General features: G+C 47.8%; 1 protein-coding gene across 1 annotated transcript in view; it reads left to right on the top strand.

Moving 5' to 3' along the window:
• KSR2 (kinase suppressor of ras 2) overlaps positions 1 to 21,580 on the top strand; it is a 407,661-nt gene that overhangs the window by 301,672 nt on the left and 84,409 nt on the right. Inside the window, exons 7-8 of the mRNA XM_060120912.1 lie at positions 2,258 to 2,341; positions 19,562 to 19,627. Of these exons, the coding sequence (XP_059976895.1) occupies positions 2,258 to 2,341; positions 19,562 to 19,627 (150 nt within the window). The remainder of the gene's footprint in view (positions 1 to 2,257; positions 2,342 to 19,561; positions 19,628 to 21,580) is intronic.

The raw sequence follows: 21,580 nt of genomic DNA, 5'->3' as shown, positions 1-21,580 counted from the left end.
TCCTCACAATCTGTTCACAAACTCAGTGGGGTAAGTAGCACAAGTGTGGTCATGTCCATTTGACAGATAGGAAACTGAGTCCCTGAATGATTAAGTGATGAATCTACAAGCTAATTAACCCCAGCATTTTGTGTTCTTTTGACACCTCTGCTGAGAGCTTTCTTTGCACGAGGCCTCTGTGACCAGCAGAGAGTTCACTCATTCATGGTTTCTTTCCACTAGTATTTAGAGAGAATATCTGTACCGGGGCTGCAGCACTGAACACGACGTAAGGCTTTCAACCTTGGGAAACTTGAGGTCTAGTGGAGGGATAGACAGTTAACAGACCATGACAGTGCGGTGGTGGTGGGGATCAGGGCTATAAGCGGGGGAGGCAATTCCAGGGGCAGACACGTCACCATAACCCCGGGGTGAGGCAGGAATGAGCACATTCTCCCGGAATGGCATCTCGTCAACAGTTTTTGAAAGAAATATGTTGACAGGATAGTTGTTAAGACTCAAATGGGAAAACGGTGGAGGAAGTCGTGAGAAATACACGATAGACACGTCAGTGATCAGGCGGTGAGATGCAGAGGGAAAGGCATCAAAAAGAAGGGTCTTGTTTTGTTTGCTTACAGGCTGCTCCCTGGCTCAGCTCCACCCCTGGATTGGCCACACCCCTGGATTGGCTCCACCCAATTGGCCACACCCATGGCTCAGCCAGGACACTAGACTCTAGCACCCTAATGTTAGACCTGGTGGTACCTCAGATTCAAATGCTGGTGCCAAGAGGAGGAAAATGATCTGATGATCTTGGGCATCAGGAACATCTTAGAGGAGCTGGCACTTGGGGTGCCTTGTTACTCTCCGGTCTCACCCTGTGTTTCTCTCTGGGCTCCATGCCAGGATGGAAAGACCTAGACTCATCCCAGCCTTGGTGAAAAAATGAAATTAAAATCCCATACCATCCGCTGTCCTCAGAGTCACCTCAGCCACAGCTTGGAAGAGGGATTGCTGATCCCAGGGATGGGAGAGGGCTGGAAAGGAGAAGGAACTCCCACCTGCCACTCATACTCTTGATTCCCGTGCTGCTGGCTGGTGGATGAAACACGAGTCCGTTTGCCATTCCCCAGAGCTGACAAATCCTGCAAAATAGATCCTGCCACACTTGCTCATCCTGCTAAAGGGGCAGAAAGGGACTTAACCAACCCCCAGTCCAAAACTGGAAAGGGAGTTTTCCTGGCCACAAGAGTGTCTCTTCAGAATATTACTATTTGCTTAGTTATGGAGGCTTTGGGCTGCAGATCATTCTGTTGGAAGAGTGACTGACCTAAATCAGGCAAGATGGTACAGCAGAGGGATGCAGGCTGGCCCTCAGAATTCTTAAGCACCAAGTTACATAATCGCTTCTGATTTTCATTTTTACACTGTGAGGCAGTGGAGATTAGCTACAACTCCTGCGGAAGGTGACAAAAATTGAAAACGAAAATTAACTCTGACCTGGCAACCTTCAATACTTTTCTTGGGGCCAGCCCTGCTGCTGCCTGGTATCTCATGAAGAGGAAAGCACCCTGGCGGCAGCAGGGGGCCCCAGAAGTTAATCAAATGCATCTCTGTTCCCACTGGTTCCTAGCTGTATATCGGAAACCTCTACACTGCCTTATGTTTGCAGCAAGTGGTGGTGGCTGGGGAGCGAGGTGGGCTGATGTCCAAAATGGCTTTCCCTTTAGGGCCCTCTTCTCTGCTACTAACGTTTGCAGTCTCCACTTTTGGGGAGATCATCCCTTCTTGAAGCTTCCCAGGCGATGTAACTAGCAGTGATGGGGAATAGACCGCCGGGGGGCCCCACCTTGCTTTGTGGTTCTCTGAGGACAGTTCTAGCCCTATCCATCTGTCTCCAATCTGAACTTGGCACATAGTAGACCTCCAGGCAGGCAATGTTTGTTGAACGACTGAATGACTGTTATGAATGTTTGGGTAACAATACAGTCACAGCCCAATTCAGTGAGCACTTTCTGTTTACAAGGCACTATGTAAAGCCCTTGCACTGTGCATGACCTTGTTTAATCCTCTGAACAACCTATGAGGTCAATACTGTTATTATTCCCACTTTACAGATAGAGACTGAAGTTTAAGCAACTCGATTAAGTCACCTATCTCTGAAGAAGAGGGGCTGGAATCCAGGGCCCATGTTCTTATCCTGTCAGTGGTCATCCTTCTAGAGATCCGTCAGTCACCATCACCTTGGCCTTGAACACTTTCTGTCTCTTTCCCACAGGTTTTCCACGAAGTACTGGATGTCTCAGACATGCACAGTCTGTGGGAAGGGGATGCTTTTTGGCCTCAAGTGTAAAAACTGCAAGTAAGTGGCTGTTCCTGGAAGCACCTTTTCATGGTGCCTGATGTCGGCAGGAGCCATCCTGGGCTCTGAAATAGCTTATGGGATTTTGGTTTCTTGGCTCTCAGGAGAACTGCTTCTCTGTTTTTTCAGAAATAGGTCTTAAATCAACCTCTGCACATGGGTAAAGGGTCAAGGAGAGAGCTTATGAATAAGAAGCAGAGCTGAGGGCGATGCTGGAAACGCATAGTGCTGTCTGCAGAGGCACAGTGGGAACTTGCATTTTCATAGCATCTGAAATCAGAGGTTGGCAAACTTTTTCTCTAGTCGACCAGATAGTAAATATTTTAGGCTTTGTGGGCCAGTGGGTCCCTGTTACAAGCACTCAGCTCTGCTGTGTTGCTCAAGAGCAGCCATAGACAATATATAAACAAATAAGTGTGACAAATTTATTTATTCCAGCAAAGGCTTTTGTACAAAAATATGCCGTGGCTGGCTTTGGCCACTCAGCCACGGTTTGCTGATCCCTGAGTTAGAGTTTGCAAAGGCCTTTTGCCCTTTATTTTTTCTTCTTGTGGTGCCTCTCGGGGTGGGGGGCGGTGGTTCTGAGTCTTCCCATTTTACAGATGTGAAAGCTAACTCCCAGCAAGGATAAACCTGAGGTCACATGGCTAAGAAGTGGCTGTCTAGCTCAATGACATTGGGCAAGTTGCCCCACATTTCTGCATTTTCATCTGCATGAAAGGAATAATCATCACACCTGCCCAATGTGACAGTGAGCATTGAATAAATCAGCACCAAAGGACATAGCCCAGTGCCAGGCTTAGGGTTTTGTCCTCTGTCAAAGGTCACAAATGCCTTTCTGTCTGGCCTTCCTCTTTCCTTCTGTAAACTTGTATTAAATACCTGCTTTGGTCCAATTACTGTAAAATAGTCAATAACATTCAGCTGTATCTAAGGGTTACAAATGAGTGTGCCTCTGATCGCCTTACAGGAGCCACTAAGTTGAAAAGTAGGAACCCTTCTCTCTCCTCTAGACTTCCTCTTCCTTGTCCAGTCCGGGCTGGGAACTCATTTGGGTTCCTTCAGGCCTCCCCACATCCCTGCCCCATGAAGGAGTTCTTACTCTCCCCCCAGCCTGGATGTCTCAGTCAAAAGGTGAGGCTGAGTGCCCTTCCCTCCTGGAGCTGTGGGGAGGATGAATGAGTTCCAGCCTCTAAAGGAGGCTTAAGCTCCGTGGCACAAGGGGAGGAGATGGGGCGGTAACTACCAAGCGTTAGTGTTTGGAGGCCCACATCCCCACCTTGGTCCTTTACAGACCCGGCTCTCAGGTGAGTACTCAGGACGGCGGCCCCTGGTCTTTCTGACTTTGAGACACACTAATCCAAGCCCTCGGGTCCAACTCGAAGTTCTGTCTGATTTCCCAGGTACCCTAGCTGCTCTGGGGCCTGTCTTATCTGTGTGTAGTCACTCCGTGTTCTCAGGGGAAACGGCAGCTTTCACATCTTCACACCTGCCGAGTGGAGGCTTTGAAGTCAGGTCATTAGGTGACAGGGATGCAGCCAGGAGTCGGCAAGGCTGAATACTCCCTGAGCCATTTTAATTTTCAGCGCTAGAGGCAGAAGTTTGAGATAGCGTCCACGCATGCTGTCTCTGTTCTAGAAGTAATGAGCAGAGGCTCAGACCCTGCCAAGGGTTGGGGGAGGGACGGGGACCTGGGGGAGAGAGGTGGGTCCCAGAAGCAGAGGCTTTAAGGCAGCCAGAACTGAGCTGGAGTCCCACCTGCATTGCCAGACTCCCTGTGTGACCTTGAGCAGGGGACTGTCATCCCAGGGCTCAGTTTCCTTACCTGCAAAGTGGGCGTGATATTAGCACCCCCTGCCACAGGGCGGTTGGAAGGAATGGGTGAAATGTCCTTGCCCAAGATGACAATGTTTTATCAAAAGTCCTCCTCACTCCACCTTGTGCAGATATAACTCCTGGAACTCTAAGAGGCAGGATTCAAACCAAGCCGTGGTTAGAAGGAACAACTGATCTTTCTAATTTGCCTCAGCCCTTAGAAAAACTGCACGAAAGGTGAAAACAGAGTCTGTAACAGCTGCAGAGTTCTGGGTTGCTTCAGGAACTTTGACGTTGTACTTGCATGATGGCAGTGGAGTTTAGCGCTCCCTCTAGTATGTAATTAGGAGCATGCATTACTGATATCACCAGCTGCAGTTTGACCTTACTCTTCCATGAATGAAATTCTGTGTTTTTTGCATTAATTATAGTGAGGATGGATGGCTGTTTATATGTGTTTTCAAAGGTTGGCAGGATTTTGAGTGGAAGGGTTGGATGAAGGACAGAAAAGGGTAACACACGGACCCCACTGTCAAGGAGTTTAGGGGAAGACGCACCTATAGAGAAATGAATTTTGGTGAAACTGAAGTACATGCATGAGAGCAGCAACAGGTGAAATTCCAGAGGGCAGCGCCGAGAGTGGGGAGGGAGCTTCTTAGAAAAAATGGGCAGAAATGTGTGTTCATTTACTTGACTAATGTTTATTGAGCACGTACTATGCACCGGGCACTGTTCTAGGCACAGGGGAAATAACAGTGAATGAAACAGACAAAATCCCTGCCCTCATGGAGCTTACATGCTGGTGAGAGATGGAGATGGGGAAGGCCAGACAGTAAACAAAGTAAATTAGTAAAATAGGTCATCTGTTCATATGATGCTCACGTGCTGAGGAGAAGAGCAAAGAAGAGAAGGGAGATAGGAAGAGTCAGGGAAGGGGCTGCAATTTTCATTAAAGTGCTCAGAGAAGGTCTTATACCTGAGTGGGAACTTTGGGAAAAAAGTGGTATGTGATGTGGGTGATTTCCTGTTTTCCTAAAGCATTTCCAGAGGCTTGGGTCTGAACCTATCCCAAAGGCAATGGTTCTTTCTCGCCCGCCCCCCCTTTTTTTAAACCTAGAGCAATTCTGGTTGTGTTATTGCCAGAAACGCCCTGGCTTAGACCCACTGCTACTCCAAGTGTGGACCCTGGTCCTGCAGCATCAGCATCAGCTGGGAGCTGAGGCCCCACCCCAGACCTGCTGCACCCAAATCTGCATTTTAAGATTGTCCTGGTGATTCCTGTGCACATTAAGTTTGAGAAGCACTACTCTCGTGAGCTCCAAATTCCCTCGTGGAGCTGATCTTATTTTTCTAGATTATGGGTCTCAAAACTCACGTGTGTATCAAAATCCCCTGGAAGGTTTATTAAAACATAGCTTCCTGGACCTATGCCCTGGAGTCTCCAATTCAGCGGGTCTGAGGTGGGTCCCCAGAATTTGCATCTCTAACAAGTTCCCAGGTGATGCTATTGCTTCTGGTCTTGGGACCACAATTTGAGAACCACCGCTCTCTATGAAAGCAGGAGTTTGACAAAATCCAATTTTATTTTCCAACCTGACATTTCTTTTTTCTGAAGGTTGGTCCATCTTTGCTGATTATTTTTCAGTCTCTTCTGCTGTTAACATCCCTTGGCCTCACTCTATAGACATGAGTCTTGTTCATCCTGGTTTCTCCAGTAAATTCATCCAGTAAATATTTATGTGCTGAGTCAAAATGCTAAGGTATGATTAGGAACCCAGGCTGTAGGTCAGACACACACACCTATATTTGAATCCTGACTCTGCCACTAACTGTGTAATCACTTCTGAGGCTCAATTTCTTCCTCTATAGAAAGAAGAAAATAATATCTACCTTACTAGATTGTTTAAAAAAAAAACAACTGAGATAAATAAGGGAAAATGCTTAGCCTGGTACCTGACCCATTATAAGAGCTTAATAAATGAAAGCTAATACTATAATTAGCGTTATGAATTAATTTTGGGGTACCCCTCCACCCCGGAAGCCAGGATACTTCCAAATATCTAACCTTTTGCCTCCTGCTTTGGTTCAATGCCCACTTCCTCCAGAATTATCATCAGCTGTCTTGTCGGCATTCTGAATAGAGAGATTAATGAACTAATAGGAAATTATGCTCAGAAAGCAATTTGCAGTTATCTAAAATGAGGCATTTTCATCTAATAGGTTCATGAGCACGGAATGGAGTTTAGTTCTAAGTGGTCGGCTGTCAGCACAATCTACTACTGTCTGATAGCTGAGGATTCAGCTGGCTGAAGTTTGCTTTTGCAGTGAGATGCTGATGCGTTTCCCCGGTTCAGTCATGCCTTATCTGCATCCTTCCCCCTTCTCAGAGTCCTTCTACAGAAGGACCTTTCTGCAGAGCCGAGGTCTGTCTCCTTGGAAACCTCTCCACCTCTATCTGCATCTCTGGCAGGAAAAGCGGCAGCAGTGGTGATTTGGGTGGCTTGTGTTCTAGAAGATAAGAGTTTGAACCAAGGTGGTTTTTTGTTTTGTTTTGTTTCCTGCACAGGCTGGAGAGTAGAAGGGAGGGGACATCCAAAACCACCAATGGAGAAGTAGCCCAGACTCTACGGATAGGGCTTAGAAATCTGCATTTTACCCAAACTCTCAGATAATTCCTATTTGCACATACGCATGAGTGTTCTGGGCTGAGGAAATAGCACGGGCAAAGGCTTGGATCAGGGCTAAGAAGGGTTTGAGCATGTTTTGCAGGCGGGGCCCGGGGTCGAGAGGAGACTGTCTGTGCTGTGCAGCCGTGGCACTGGCCTTACTGCTGGGCCTCCTGCTGATGCTTGTCGAGGCTCCAGGCTGCAGGGGGGCACCGCTCACCACGCATCCAGCCGCAGTCCGGCGGAAGCAGGCTTGGGCTCTGGAGCTCTCATCACGCTGGGCCAGCTTGCCAGCCAGGATGAGGCCTGGTGCGGGGAGGAGAATGTGGTGTCAGGATGGCCTTTCCTCTGGGTGGTGGAGTGGAGGGCAGAAGCCCGGAGTCTGATGTTCTCTGAGTCACCTGCTCTCAGGGCCTGAGACGGGAAGGGTTTGGGTATCAGAATACCTTGCATGTGTTTAAGACTCGTTTTCCTCTAGGACCGCAGAGCACTCACAGGAGTGTTTTGAAGACAAGGTGATAAAATCAGTGGCTGCTGAGCGCAGCCCTGGCTCACCCACGTGTGTCTCGATGTCCTGCTCACAGTGCCAGTGACCTCACTTAGGGACGCTGACGCTGACACCTGAGACCTTCTCTGGAGGCTTGCATTGGGGGATTGCAGCTCCTCCCCCGCGTGGCTCAGAGCCAGGGCCTAACTGGTGCCAGTGTGCAAAAGGCCAGCTTCCTCGCCTCAAGGCAGACAGACTCTATGGTACAGTTCACACTCCAGAGTCCCCTGTGGGATCAGGCTGAGACTGTAGTCGCCTGCAGCCACATCCTTGCTTAGCTTCTCCCCCATTTCCTATCCTGCTGAGGAACAGCCTGGAGAACTGCCTCCATAAATCACCCGCCTCAGGATCTGCTTCTAGGGAACTCAACTTAGGACAGTAAAGCAACAGCAAGATCCAGACGCTGGAGCTAGAGAGAGCAGGTCCTGGCTCTGCCACTTCCTAGCTGTGTGACTCTGGGAGAGTTTCTAAACCTCTCTGATGTAAAATGAGGCTAGTAAGTGCATTTGATGTGATAAGACATGTGAGTGCCCCAGTCACCTTAGTGATTTGGGGATTCCTTCAAATCAGAATCTTTAAGTTTTTCAGCACTTATTTCATTGCAGAAGTGGATTCTCTATTAATACAAAGTATGAAAAGAAACAGACTCACCAAATCACCTCTATGGGTTTAAGCAAGGTCAAAGTTCTGGAGAAGTTAGCCCATTTCCTACTTTTCTGTAGTTCTTGTTCTCCATTTTTCTTTGGGGATTTTCAGAACCAGCCAACTTCTTGGGAAACATGTTAAAGGGTTTATATCAGGGTTTCTCAACCTTGGCACTATTGACATTCACTTGGATTTCACATACTCTTTGGTTCCCTTCTTGCCCTGTGTGTCCTTCTAGCCCGTGTCCTTACATCAAAATACAATGTTTTATCTGAAATTTTCCTGTGTTTGCAAAATGACTTCAGCCACAGGTGACAAGGAGATAAAAGCGTGAAGTAAGCCATGGTTGGTTTGAGCCACTGGGTGCCCTAATTTTCCCAGCTCTTGAAAAGCGGGGGAAATGACGAGCTGGTGTTGCAGCTGCCGCGAAGTTCCTGGAGGCTTCAGGAATTTGTGCAACGGGCAGGATATTGGCAGGATACAATTATGAGCATGCATCTCGGAGATCACCAGCTTGAAGCCCAGACTTATTTTTCCATTAATAGAAACACTTCAGTTTTTGCAGTAATCGTCATGGGAATTAATGGTCCCTTATATACGTTTTTACCTATTATAGTTGGGTCCAGTTACAGTGGTACGTGAGGGAGGATTATAATTCTCTTGAGGCTGAGGTGGGGATTGGATATGAGGATGATGGTGATGCTGATCCCATGTATTGAGGGCTTACTGAGGGCCAGACATTTTGCTAAGTACTTTACATGCACAAGCTCATTTAATTCTTACAACAACCAGGGAAGGTAGGGCCTATTATTATCCCCATTTTACAGATGAGAAAACAGAGGCCTTCAGGAGTAAATAGTTGGCCCAGAGTCTCACAGCGGGTGGATCCACTCCTCAAACCCACTGGTCCCTCTGATTCAAGGTCCCAGAGCCTTAACCACTTTGCATGGGCAAAGGACCAGCCACACAGTTGCCAGCCCCCACTCTGCTTCTCCTTGAACCAGACAAGCAGAACGGAAGACGAGCAGCTGGTCTCAACCTGACCCTGGACCAGAGCTGTCAGTCTTTTCCTCCCCCGCCTGCTACCCTCTCCCATCATCCCTTCTTGAATTGAAAGATGACAAATGGGTCTCTGTGATGAACACCCCCAGGTGCTGGGAACCCAGCGGACCCTGTGGTCATGCTCTCCTCTCTCGGGGAAGCTGAGGGGGTCAGGGAAGGCATCACCAACAGGTAATACATCTACAGCTTCCTTACAGTATCCTCTTGTGGAGAGACCTGTGCCGGGGTTTTCCTGATTATTTTTCATTATGTTGCTGGAGCGTTCAGTCTTATTTCTATGTTAATACTCTCCATCTCCCTTGCTCATTTCTGCTGTTGCCTTTTTCTTTCTAACCCAGTTGTAGGCCAAAGAGCTCAACCCCACTGAGCTGTCGGCAGTGAGGGAAGGGGTGTTTTTTGAGATTCTTCATTGAGGGCATATGGAGACATTTCTAGAAGCACGGGCTCAACTGAGAGACCCCAGGGGCATCAAAACTGCTCGGTTGGGGCACTCATTCAGACAAGCCCACTGCGAAGGGGGTAATGATTTTGTTTAGTGATTTTGCAAGAAGGCTTAAGGAGCACTTAATGCAGTGTTGTGGGAAAAGGCGCACAGAGGCAGGGAGCGGGAAGGATAACCTGAGAGGGGAACTTGCTGCCCTGTGATTGTATCTGCTGCCAGAGGGGGGTCTTTCCAAGATGCTTATCCAGCCTTCACCTCCCTGTTTAAAACCCTTCCTTACTTCCCCCTGGCTCTCAGGATAAAATCCAGTCTCCCGAGGAGACCCTGCACTATCCTTGTTTACCTCTCCTTCCTCCCTCCTCACCACTTCCCTCCTTATGCCTGGAGCTCCAGCTTCTCTGAGCCATCAGCAGGAGACGTGCCCACCCACTGAGGATTCTTTGCACCCTAGTGCTTTAGCCTAGATCTTCCTTGCACAACTCTGCTAGCTCCCCAGGCTCAGCTCAGTTATCACTTTCTCCAGGAAGCCCTCCCTGACTCCCCTCAGTTCCAAGTACCATACCCCGCCCTTCACGATCATTCCATATAATATACTACATTGTGTTTGTCTATTTACCTGCGTGTCTCTCCGACCAGACTTTAAACTATTTGAGGGTAGGGCTGTGTCTGCTTTGTTCACTGTTTATACATCCAGGATGAGCACCATGCCTGACACATAGCAAGTACTCAGGAAATACTAGCTGGTGGAATACATCTCAAAAGAAGCCTCTGGAGGGAAAGTGGTTCTTCCGAACCCAAGACTCTGGAAACCTGGTTCCAATCCAAATGGGATCATTTCTAGGAGGCAATTTTTTAATATGATTTTTATTTTTCAATTTGTTAATGTGGTGTATCACATTCATTGATTTGCGTATGTTGAAGAATCCTTGCATTCCTGGAATAAACCCCACTTGGTCATGGTGTATGATCCTTTTCATGTGCTGTTGGATTCTGTTTGCTAGTATTTTGTTGAGGATTTTTGCATCTATGTTCATCAGTGATATTGGCCTGTAGTTTTCTTTCTTTGTGACGTCTTTGTCTGGTTTTGGTATCAGGGTGATGGTGGCCTCGTAGAATGAGTTTGGGAGTGTTCCTCCCTCTGCTATATTTTGGAAGAGTTTGAGAAGGATAGGTGTTAGCTCTTCTCTAAATGTTTGATAGAATTCGCCTGTGAAGCCATCTTGTCCTGGGCTTTTGTTTGTTGGAAGATTTTTAATCACAGTTTCAATTTCAGTGCTTGTGATTGGTCTGTTCATATTTTCTATTTCTTCCTGGTTCAGTCTCGGCAGGTTGTGCATTTCTAAGAATTTGTCCATTTCTTCCAGGTTGTCCATTTTATTGGCATACAGTTGCTTGTAGTAATCTCTCATGATCTTTTGTATTTCTGCAGTGTCAGTTGTTACTTCTCCTTTATCATTTCTAATTCTATTGATCTGAGTCTTCTCCCTTTTTGTCTTTATGAGTCTGGCTAATCGTTTATCAATTTTGTTTATCTTCTCAAAGAACCAGCTTTTAGTTTTATTGCTCTTTGCTATCGTTTCCTTCATTTCTTTTTCATTTATTTCTGCTCTGATCTTTATGATTTCTTTCCTTCTGCTAACTTTGGGGTTTTTTTGTTCTTCTTTCTCTAATTGCTTTAGGTGTAAGGTTAGATTGTTTATTTGAGATGTTTCTTATTTCTTAAGGTAGGATTGTATTGCTATAAACTTCCCTCTTAGAACTGCTTTTGCTGCATCCATAGGTTTTGGGTCATCATGTTTTCATTGTCATTTGTTTCTAGGTATTTTTTGATTTCCTCTTTGATTTCTTCAGTGACCTCTTGGTTATTAAGTAGTGTATTGTTTAGCCTCCATGTGTTTGTATTTTTTACAGATTTTTTTCCTGTAATTGATATCTAGTCTCATAGCATTGTGGTTGGAAAAGATACTTGATATGATTTCAATTTTCCTAAATTTACCAAGGCTTGATTTGTGACCCAAGATATGATCTATCCTGGGGAACATTCCATGACCACTTGAGAAGAAAGTGTATTCTGTTGTTTTTGGATGGAATGTCCTATAAGTATTAATTAAGTCCATCTTGTTTAATGTGTCATTTAAAGCTTGTGTTTCCGTATTTATTTTCATTTTGGATGATCTGTCCATTGGTGAAAGTGAGGTGTTAAAAGTCCCCTATTATGAATGTGTTTCTGTCGATTTCCCCTTTTATGGCTGTTAGTATTTGCCTTATGTATTGATGTGCTCCTATGTTGGGTGCATAAATATTTACAATTGTTATATCTTCTTCTTGGATCAATTCCTTGATCATTATGTAGTGTCCTTCTTTGTCTCTTCTAATAGTCTTTATTTTAAAGTCTATTTTGTCTGATATGAGAATTGCTACTCCAGCTGTTTTTCGATTTCCATTTGCATGGAATATGTTTTTCCATCCCCTCACTTTCAGTCTGTATGTGTCCCTAGGTCTGAAGGGGGTAATGATTTTGTTTAGTGATTTTGCAAGAAGGCTTAAGGAGCACTTAATGCAGTGTTGTGGGAAAAGGTGCACAGAGGCAGGGAGCGGGAAGGATAACCTGAGAGGGGAACTTGCTGCCCTGTGATTGTATCTGCTGCCAGAGGGGGGTCTTTCCAAGATGCTTATCCAGCCTTCACCTCCCTGTTTAAAACCCTTCCTTACTGTCTCTTGTAGACAGTGTGTATATGGGTCTTGTTTTTGTATCCATTCAGCCAGTCTATGTCTTTTGGTTGGAGCATTTAATCCATTTACATTTAAGGTAATTATCAATATGTATGTTCCTATTAGGAGGTAACTTCGAGGTGATGGGACGAGTGGAAAGATGTTCATGCTTGAAAGGACAAGAGATAGCTTTATATACCCATCTAGGTAGTAAACTCCTTTCTAGATGATTCTAAGAAAGGTTGTTAAAGAAAGAATTCTTGTCTTATTTTATTATACACCCCCAGTGCCTCTCACAGCACCTGACATGAGGAGGAAGGTGATGATGTTTTTTGCGTGCCTGAATGAATGGTTATCCTGACTCTGCCATTTACTATCTGTATGATTGGGCTGCTTCCTGAGTCTCAGTCTTTTTGACTTTAAAACGGGCACGGGTGCAGCATTATCCATTGCTCACGGGATTGTTCTTCAGAGTTGTACAGGGTTATGTAAGAGCGCCTGGCCCCAAATTGGTGTTTGCTTAACGTTTCCTCAATTAGATATCGGGAGCCAGGTTTTTAAAACATCCCATTTGCACTCCGGAAGGAAAGGCGGTGCCTTCTCAGGTGGGTTGCAACGTGAGCTGGTGTGAGATGAGAGAAAGGACCAGGGATTTGGGCTGCTTGGAGCAAACTTTTCATAAACTGGTTAGAATCCCCCATGAACCATTTGAAATGAATGTGACTGTGTTCACCAGCAAGAGTCTTGGGGGACCCTCCTCCAGGAAGGCCACCCTTCTTGATTCCAGCCTCACACCAGTCTCTGGGCTTGCGTCTGCTCCATGGGGCTGCTGGGGGGCCAGGATGAATCCATTAAGAAAATGGCAGAGCTGCTCATAAAAGGGGCCGTTTGTCCCCACGGTCCCGGGCAAGATCCATGGAAGTCCAGTTTGCCTGTGGTCAGACCCCTGTCCCACCTCCCCATCGGGGAGGAAGGAGGGCAGAAGGAAGGGAATGCTGAAGGGGACGTGTTTGCACTTCACACTCTGCAAGGGATACAATTTATAAGAAATAGAAATCATTTTAAAAAATTGATGGAGACTATTAAGGGCCCCACACGAGGGACATTCGAAGGGCTTTCCCTGCTGCTGGGCTTGCCTTCCTTTTTCTTTCTCTCCTCCTCTCTCCCTCCACCTCTCCAATATCTGTTCAGCATGTATCATGCACCAGCCACCAGACCAGGCACTGAAGGCGGGGTAGGGAAGGTTGCTGCAAAGATGAGGAAGACCCAGATCCTGCCCCCAAGATAAATTCACATATTTACTTTTCAGACAGAGAGGATGTCTCATTCGGCCAGCAGCTCCTTTGGAGAATGAGATATCCCACGTAAGCAACTTTTCTTGATAACTGAAGCTTATCCTGTTAGCCTTTGAATTTGAAAAAACTAAGCTCTTTTCCATGAAAGTTTTAAATAAACCCTTTCCAAGTTTCCAAGCTGTCTGAGGCTCGCATGGCATTCCCCGTGTGCCCTCAAGCGTGCCTTAGCCCTGCCCGCAGAGACACTGACTTATTTGCTGCCCAGGTGCGCACCACTTAGGCATTTTCTCACTGGATCCTCATGGCAGTTTTGCAGGTGAGGAACCCGGAACCTAACAAAGCAGACGGATGCCCCCTTAGTCTGGAAAGGGTAGATTCAAGCTCAGGTTGGCTGAATTCCGAAGCCCAGGCTTTTCACCACTTCTGGAACCACATACGACCTTTCCCTGGTGCCTGGAGTTGATCAGAGCCGCCATCCCAACTCATGGTGCTCCTCTGGACCACGTCTGGTATGGAGGTTTGTCCAGGCTGGTCAGCTGTGTCCTGCCCACCCCTCCCTTTTCCTCCATGTGGAACGGAGCGCAAGGAGGACCAAACTCCTGGGCTCAAGGGACACACGAGGGACAGGGAACAGAGGACTTGGTTTTGGTGTGAGAACTTCGGGACAGACCACGTCGCTGTTCTGAACCTCCTTTAATAATCGTGGTGTCTTAGTTGGGCTCCCCTGTTTCTACAGACTTTGAGACGGGGATTTGAGGGCACATGGTTTCTTTGAGAAGTGATCCCGGGCCACACCAGCAGGGGAGTAGGGGAGCGAGACAGGGAGGGGAAGAAAGGCAGCCTGTCCTGGGTCCTGGAAGAGCGGGTGACGGCTATGGGCACCTGGGGTCCAGCCCCACATCGACACACCCCAAGGGAGAGGGTGCTGGGCGGTCCATCAACCAGTTCCCACCCGGAGTTCTTTCAGGGCTCCAGGCAGTCCAGCCAGCCCACATTCCCAGCCAGAGAAAGTCCTCCAGCAGAGGGTCTTAGGGGCTTGTGGAACACTGCATCAACTAGCAGTAAAAGCGACAACTCCCACAATAAAAACGAGAGTACCTGCAACTTCAAGTGCTTGTCCTGGGCACCTTACTTCTGTCGTATCACTAATCTCCTCTGCCACCCTATGAGACAGATGCTATGATCGTCCCCACTTTTTTTTTTTTTTTTTTTTTTTTTGCGGTACGCGGGCCTCCCACTGCCGTGGCCTCTCCCGCTGTGGAGCACAGGCTCCGGACGCGCAGGCCCAGTGGCCATGGCCCACAGTCCCAGCCGCTCCATGGCATGTGGGATCCTCCCGGACCGGGGCACGAACCCACGTCCCCTGCATCGGCAGGCAGACTCTCAACCACTGCGCCACCAGGGAAGCCCCCCACTTTTTTTTTTATACCTCTTTATTGGTTCACAATGTTGTGTTGCTTTCTGCCGTACAACAAAGTGAATCAGCTATATGCACACATATATCCCCATATCCCCTCCCTCTTGTGTCTCCCTCCCACCCTCCCTATCCCACCCCTCCAGGTCGTCACAAAGCACCGAGCTGATCTCTCACGCTATGCAGCAGCTTCCCACCAGCCATCCATTTTACACTTGGTAGTGTATGTATGTCCATGCCACTCTCTCACTACGTCCCAGCCTCCCCTTCCCCCCCGTGACCTCAAGTCCATTCTCAACGTCTGCATCTTTATTCCTGCCCTACCACTAGGTTCATCAGTACCATTTTTCTAGATTCCATATATTATATGTGTTAGCATATGGTATTTCTTTTTCTCTTTCTGACTTACTTCACTCGTATGACAGACTCTAGGTCCATCCACCTCACTACAAATAACTCAATTTCGTTACTTTTTTATGTCTGAGTGACATTCCATTGTATATATGTGCCACATCTTCTTTATCCATTCGCCTGTCGATAGACATTTAGGTTGTCCCCACTTTACAGATGAGGAAACTGAGGCTCAGAGCAGGTCAGTGACTTCCCCAGCTTGTCACAGCCAGGAAGTGGTGTCAGGCTTTGAACTCAGATTTCTTCTGTATATTATCCTGATACCACTTCCTTTTATTTATTTATTTTTTTTTTGGTGGGGGTGTGGAGGGGGGAGGACCCTGCCTTCTGGAAGGTTTAGGCATCCAGACACCTCTCATCTGGGAAGTAGAATGTATCCTTCTTCTACTGTGGTCCTTGAGCTGTGGCGTGCACTTGCTGAAAACTCACATTCCCAGCACTTCCTGAGTCGGAACCCGAGAGGGTATGCCTTGGGAATCTGATTCTGAAGCAGGTGGTTTACCGATAAATTGCGTGCTAGTAGCTCTTTTCTTTCATGGGCAGTGAAAAGGAAAAGTCTAACTGGGGTGGAATCATGCGTGTTTCCTGCTGGAAAAATGATTCTTTGTAAGTGGGACACGCACAAGTCTGGCCTCAGTCCCTGTACCGCCTCCCCTCCAGGGTCTGGGTGACTTCAGCTCTAAGCTAATCCTGCTGGCTGGATCAGCAGGTCCTGGATGTGTGGGTTCCAGTTCTAGTTCTAGACATGTGAACCTCTGTGCCAAGTTTGTGTCCGGGCATCGGAGAGCGCTCTCTTGGGGTGTCTGCAAGGGCAGTGGCTGTGCTCCAGAGCCTGGCGCTGCCCTCTGAAGCCCTGGCTGGGAGGATGAGAGTTCCATCGCCCACCCTTCAGCCAGAGTGCAGGAGGGCTGCTCCCTTACTGTGAGAGACAGAGAGGAAAAGGCCAGGGGGAGGCAGGAGACGGCTGAGGTCACTGGTGGTCTCGGCTGCCTTGTCCTGATACGGATGTGGTCCGAAGGTGACATTCAGCTGCTTGCCCTCACTCTGCGGTGCTGCCCACAATTGGGAACGGGCTGCTTCACACTGCTCGTCAGCTTCCAGCTGGGATTGTTCAAGGAGACTCCTAGGTGGGGCTGGCAGAAAGGAGCAGTCTCTTTCTGGAAGCTTCCTGGCGGAATTGAGCTAGTTCAAGCAGGAAAGAGTGCACACGCTTCTTGGTTCAGCTATCACTTGGCGTCAGCAGTCTCCCCAACCAGGGCTTCCCAAACGTCCGTCTGACCGAGTCACAGTCATCCAATTCCTCCAGAGGCTTCCCGGTGTTTGTAGAATCAAATACAGACTCCTTGCTGGGGCCCCGGGGTCCTGCCCACCTCCCCTTCCTCAAGTCTTCCCTTCACTCTGGTTCTCTTCACTTCAGCCTCATCAGCCTTTAACTTCTGACCCCTGAACCCACGAGGCTTGATTTTGCCCCCCAACCTTTGTGCCACTGGAGCCCTTCCCCCCCCACTCCTGTCACTCTCCATCCCATTTCCCTGTATTATTTTGTTCACCATCTTACCACACAGGCGATTATCTGATACTTGTTTATGTGTTTATTAACCCTCCCCATAAACATAGCGGCTTCATCTGGGTGATCATTGTGTCCCCAGGACCTGGGGTCCAGTAGACCCAGTTTAAGTGTATGTAGAATGAATTAAAGGCTAATTTCACACTCAGCAGGTCTTCCCTTCTCTATAGGTCTGAGTCTCGGGGCCTTAGAAAAGAAAAAGACAAAGCCAGTTTGCAGTAACGTGGGATTTTTATTGCCTTGTGAAGTCAGGCAACTGTAGGGGGAAGAGCAAGGTGACAGGCTCAAAAAAAGGGACATTTTGACTCAGCTGCTTATAGACCACAGGAACCTTCCCCTTTACTCACCTCCACCCCCAAGATGTAAAGCAAGAAGAATGGAGGCTTTGGAGGCATCTGACAGAGCTAGAGCTGGACTTGGGACCTCTCACTGACTAGTCGACCTTGGGCAAGTTATCCAAATTTGCTGAGCCTCAGTTTCTTATTCTGTAAAATGGGGATAACAAAAGTTCCTACTTTTTAGGGCTGTTACAAGGATTAAGTAAATCGTGTAAAGCACTGAGAGCATTGCCTGGTACATTGGAAGCACTGCATAAGTGTTAGCTCTTGTTTTTTTCAGAGTCACGCAGTCTTCATGACGTTTGTGACCAAGGGTACCTCCTAATGTTTCCAGCCCTCTTAGACTTCGGGTGCCAAGAGCTGTCACCTCTTTTTTGAAGATTCCACATTGTCTCAGCCAACTTTTCCCAGCCTAACTCAGCCATTCACTCACCACCCTGTCTTGATTTTGTCCTGTTCATGTAGCATCCCTACATTTATTCATGGACCATTTGTAGCCTTTTTCACTTAAAGCAAATTTATTTACAGGTGAAGATGTATCTTATAATCATGAATGGAGAATCAGCATCACTTGCCATTAAAATAAGGGGACCAGAAATAAATAGACATCCAAGTGGAAAAATAAATGTATTCAATTCCCTGTGAATACTGCTGCCTGTCCAGATCTGGGGTTAGCACATGGCAGAGAGACGTAAAGACGTCTTAGCACAAGAAACCCCCCTGATGCAGTCAGCGTGAAGGAGAATTGAGATGGACTAACGTTCTCACTATGCGATTGTTTCATGCTGCCCACATCCCTCCTGGCTTCCCCCCTGCACCCCTGGGAGCCCCAGATCTAAGTTTTCCATATCATAGAGGAATTCAGGGCCCTGTTAGGGCCATAAAAGACTGAACACAAGGAAAATTGGGGAAATGTGCACAGACATTCCAAAGCCATCAACTACACCAGTGGTTCTCGTGCCTCAGCACCTACCGCCAGACTCATCTGGAGGGCTTGGTGCAGCAGGCCACTGCATCTCAGCTCCATAGTCTCTGATCCATCACATCTGGGCAGGAACCCTGGGAGTTGCATTTCTGGAAAGTTCTCACCTGGTGCTTCTGCTGCTGGTCTGGAGACTCCACTTTGAGAACCACTGAACTAGACTAACTGAGTCAATGTCAAGTCCATGTCTGGGCGTCCAAACCATTCCATTAAAGATATCTGTCAAATCCCTAGAGGGGAAGAGAGTGGAGGACACATCTAAAGGTCCCACTTCTCTGTGTAGAGTACTTTGATAATAAACCTCTAAGCAGGCTGAGGGGAGCCTTCTGGCAAAGATGTTGGCCATTGGAAGTTAAGCTGGTGCGCACAGAAATAGTAAGGAAATCCAAAAGCATATGCATGAAGCATTGACAGCACCTGCTGCAGTGTGTATCCACCCTGCAGATGTAAAATTCCAAAAGAAAAGGATAGAGCAAGGTCACAGTACCCTTTTGAAGTCTGACAACGGTATGGGGACGAGCAAGGTGACGTCTTGGATTTGTCTCAAAGGAAGACATTTTGACTCTAAACTCTTAAACTTAATACCTCTAAAACTTAATACCTGTTACTGATCTCATCCTCATTGGAAGCCTTGGTTGGCTGTCTCCTATAGCATGAGCCTTTAAGAAAAAATGATGCCACCTCTGGCACCACTGACCCAGGGTTTCTGCCAGGACAAGTCAGTTAATCTCAGTTTTTCCATCTGTAAAATGGGAAGAATAATAATACCTATTTCATGATGGTGTTATAAAGATCTAATGGCATAGCATCTATAGAATGTTTAGTGCAATGCCTGGCAAATGAGTCTTCAAGTAAGTTGGTGATGATTATTAGGGTTGAATGATGATGATGATAAACATAGACTGATAGATAACAATGTCTTTCAAAGCATGAAGTCCAAGTGGGCACTGTTGGTGAGACAGTTGCTACCAACTCTTGGACGACCCAGGACTGACCCGTGAGTGTGGGATGGCAGCAAACTCTCTCCAGAGTTAAGTTCCTAGGTTCCAAGGGTATGCCTTTGCAGTAGCTGCCCTATCTCGTCTCATGTCTTGGTATCCACAGCGCCCAGAGCTTTCTGAACCATTGGTGTGTCCCATCCACCCATCCATCTACCCAACCATACATCCACCCACCCATCCATCTACCCATCCATCCACCCATCCATCCATCCACCAGTCCATCTACCCATCCATCTATCCATCCATCCACCAGTCCATCTAAACATCCATCCATTCACCCATCTATCCGTCCATCCATCCTTCTCGCTCTTTCTCTCTCTCAGGTTAAAGTGCCACAACAAATGCACCAAAGAAGCCCCACCCTGTCATCTCCTGATCATCCAGCGAGGAGGTAAGTATTTAACACTTACTGCCCTGGGGTTGGGGGGGGGTGCTCCTGCAGGCCTTCCGAGATAGCTGTCCCATCCAGCTCACCTCTGGATACCCCTTGACCCTTGACCCTTGCCTGTCTCATTTCTTTCCCTCTGACACCCTTCCTCCTGACATCTGTCTCCTTAATCCACCTCCCATGCCTGTTCTCCCTATTCTTTGTCCCCATTCTGGTCTCTCTGATACTTTAGCCCCCAGATTCATCGACCCCTCCCTAAGTCTTTTTCTCTCATTCGTGTCCTCTTTCCTAATTTTTACTCTCCTCTCTTTCCCCCAATCCCATTCCTTTCCCTTCCCACTTGAAAAGAGTCCTAGCTGAGTGTTTTCCGTTATGTGCTCTTCAGACTCGGTCATTTGGCCCTGCAGAAGTAGGCATAGGGAGGGGGCTTGCTCGGGCCTGTTGGTTTGGGCCATCTGTGTTCCATCTCCTGGGGCCCTGGGAGTGTCTGGGCCAACCTGTCTAGGCAGGGAGCCAGCTGCTACCTCTGGGAAGCCACTACCAGCCTCCTACCAGGCAAGAGCAAGACCAGTTTAATGAGAAGGAAAGGCTTTTCCCTGTCTGCTAGGGATTCAGTTGGAGGCCTCGCATTCCAGCTTTCAAAATAGTTCCCCCAGTTCTTGGCCTGTGGGGTAGTTATTCCCAGACTCCATTATCCACACTGCACTTCATCCACCGGAGGATCCTGTAGGCCTGTGCTGTTCAATACAGTAGCTACCAGCCATATCTGACTATTTAAATTTAGATGTATTACAATGAAATAAAAATAAAAACGTAATTACTCTGTCACACCAGCCACATTTCAGGGGCTCCATATTGGAGAGTACAGATACAGAACACATTCATCATTGCAGAAAGTTCTACTGGACATCATCAGTGCAGACGCTTGCTCTTGCAGCGGTGGTACGTGGGCCAGCAGCAGCACGGGAATCGCCCGGGAGCTTGTTAGAAATGCACAACTTCTGGCCTCACTCCAGATCGTGCATTTTAAACAGCTTCTACTGGCAACTTCTCTACGCTTTAAAGAAGCACTGCTCTAGAGGAGAAGCTGCAAACTCAGATGCCTGCCAGGTACCCTAAGTGAGAGCCGCTGGCCAGGCGGGGCCGTGCACAGTGAAGAGAGAGCCAGGCGCCGTCCAGAGAGGATGGCCACTCCAGCAGTGTGGACCTGCATTGTACCGTTTCTCATGTTTCAAAGAAAAGCCCCAATAGTTTTATGTGCCGTATACTTATTTTTAAATGTTAACAACTTGTTAAAATTGTTAAAATTCTTGCTGGCGTCCTCCCTGCCACCCCCCACCTATAGGTTGGATGGAGGCCTAGTGCCAACTTTGGGGAACACAACTCGCTAATCCTCGTCCTCCGCCACCCCTCCCAGCCCTTCCGGCCTCGGGTCAGTGTAGGCTCAGGGGACTCGACCCTGGTCTTGAATGAACCCAAGGGAAACTTAAAGAAGGAGGTAGATTGCTGTCAAAAAGTGCTGGCACGTCTTCCAGAGCCAACGGGCCATCGGTTTTCGATGATCTTTGCATCGCTTTCCTCCGCAAGGAGAGAAGATCGTAAGAGAAGGAAAAGTCTTCACCTCCTTTCTCTTGCCCCTTCCCACCTCATATCCTTAATTAAGAACCATCTGTTCCTTGAACAACTGTATACACGCCGTGAGGCTATTTTAAACCTGAATTCTCACCACTCCTGAGCCCTTGTCTTGGGTCAACTTTGTCGAGGAAATCGCCTCCCACCGGACTCCCCTCCACTGTGGTCTCTGCTGGAGCCCGACTCCCGCATGGAGACCAGGACCAGCCTGCTGGGAAGCGACCCACTCTCAGACACTGACATCGGAAGAAGGGCTCCCTCCCACCCACCTTCAGGATGCCCCCTTTACTCAAAGGTGGCAGGTGCCTGTACACACGAAGCA

Source organism: Lagenorhynchus albirostris, chromosome 14, assembly GCF_949774975.1.
Source record: "Lagenorhynchus albirostris chromosome 14, mLagAlb1.1, whole genome shotgun sequence".
NCBI classification, from domain to species: Eukaryota; Metazoa; Chordata; class Mammalia; order Artiodactyla; family Delphinidae; genus Lagenorhynchus; species Lagenorhynchus albirostris.
Note: the sequence above shows the minus strand (reverse complement) of the source record. Positions and strands in the feature narration are given on the sequence as shown.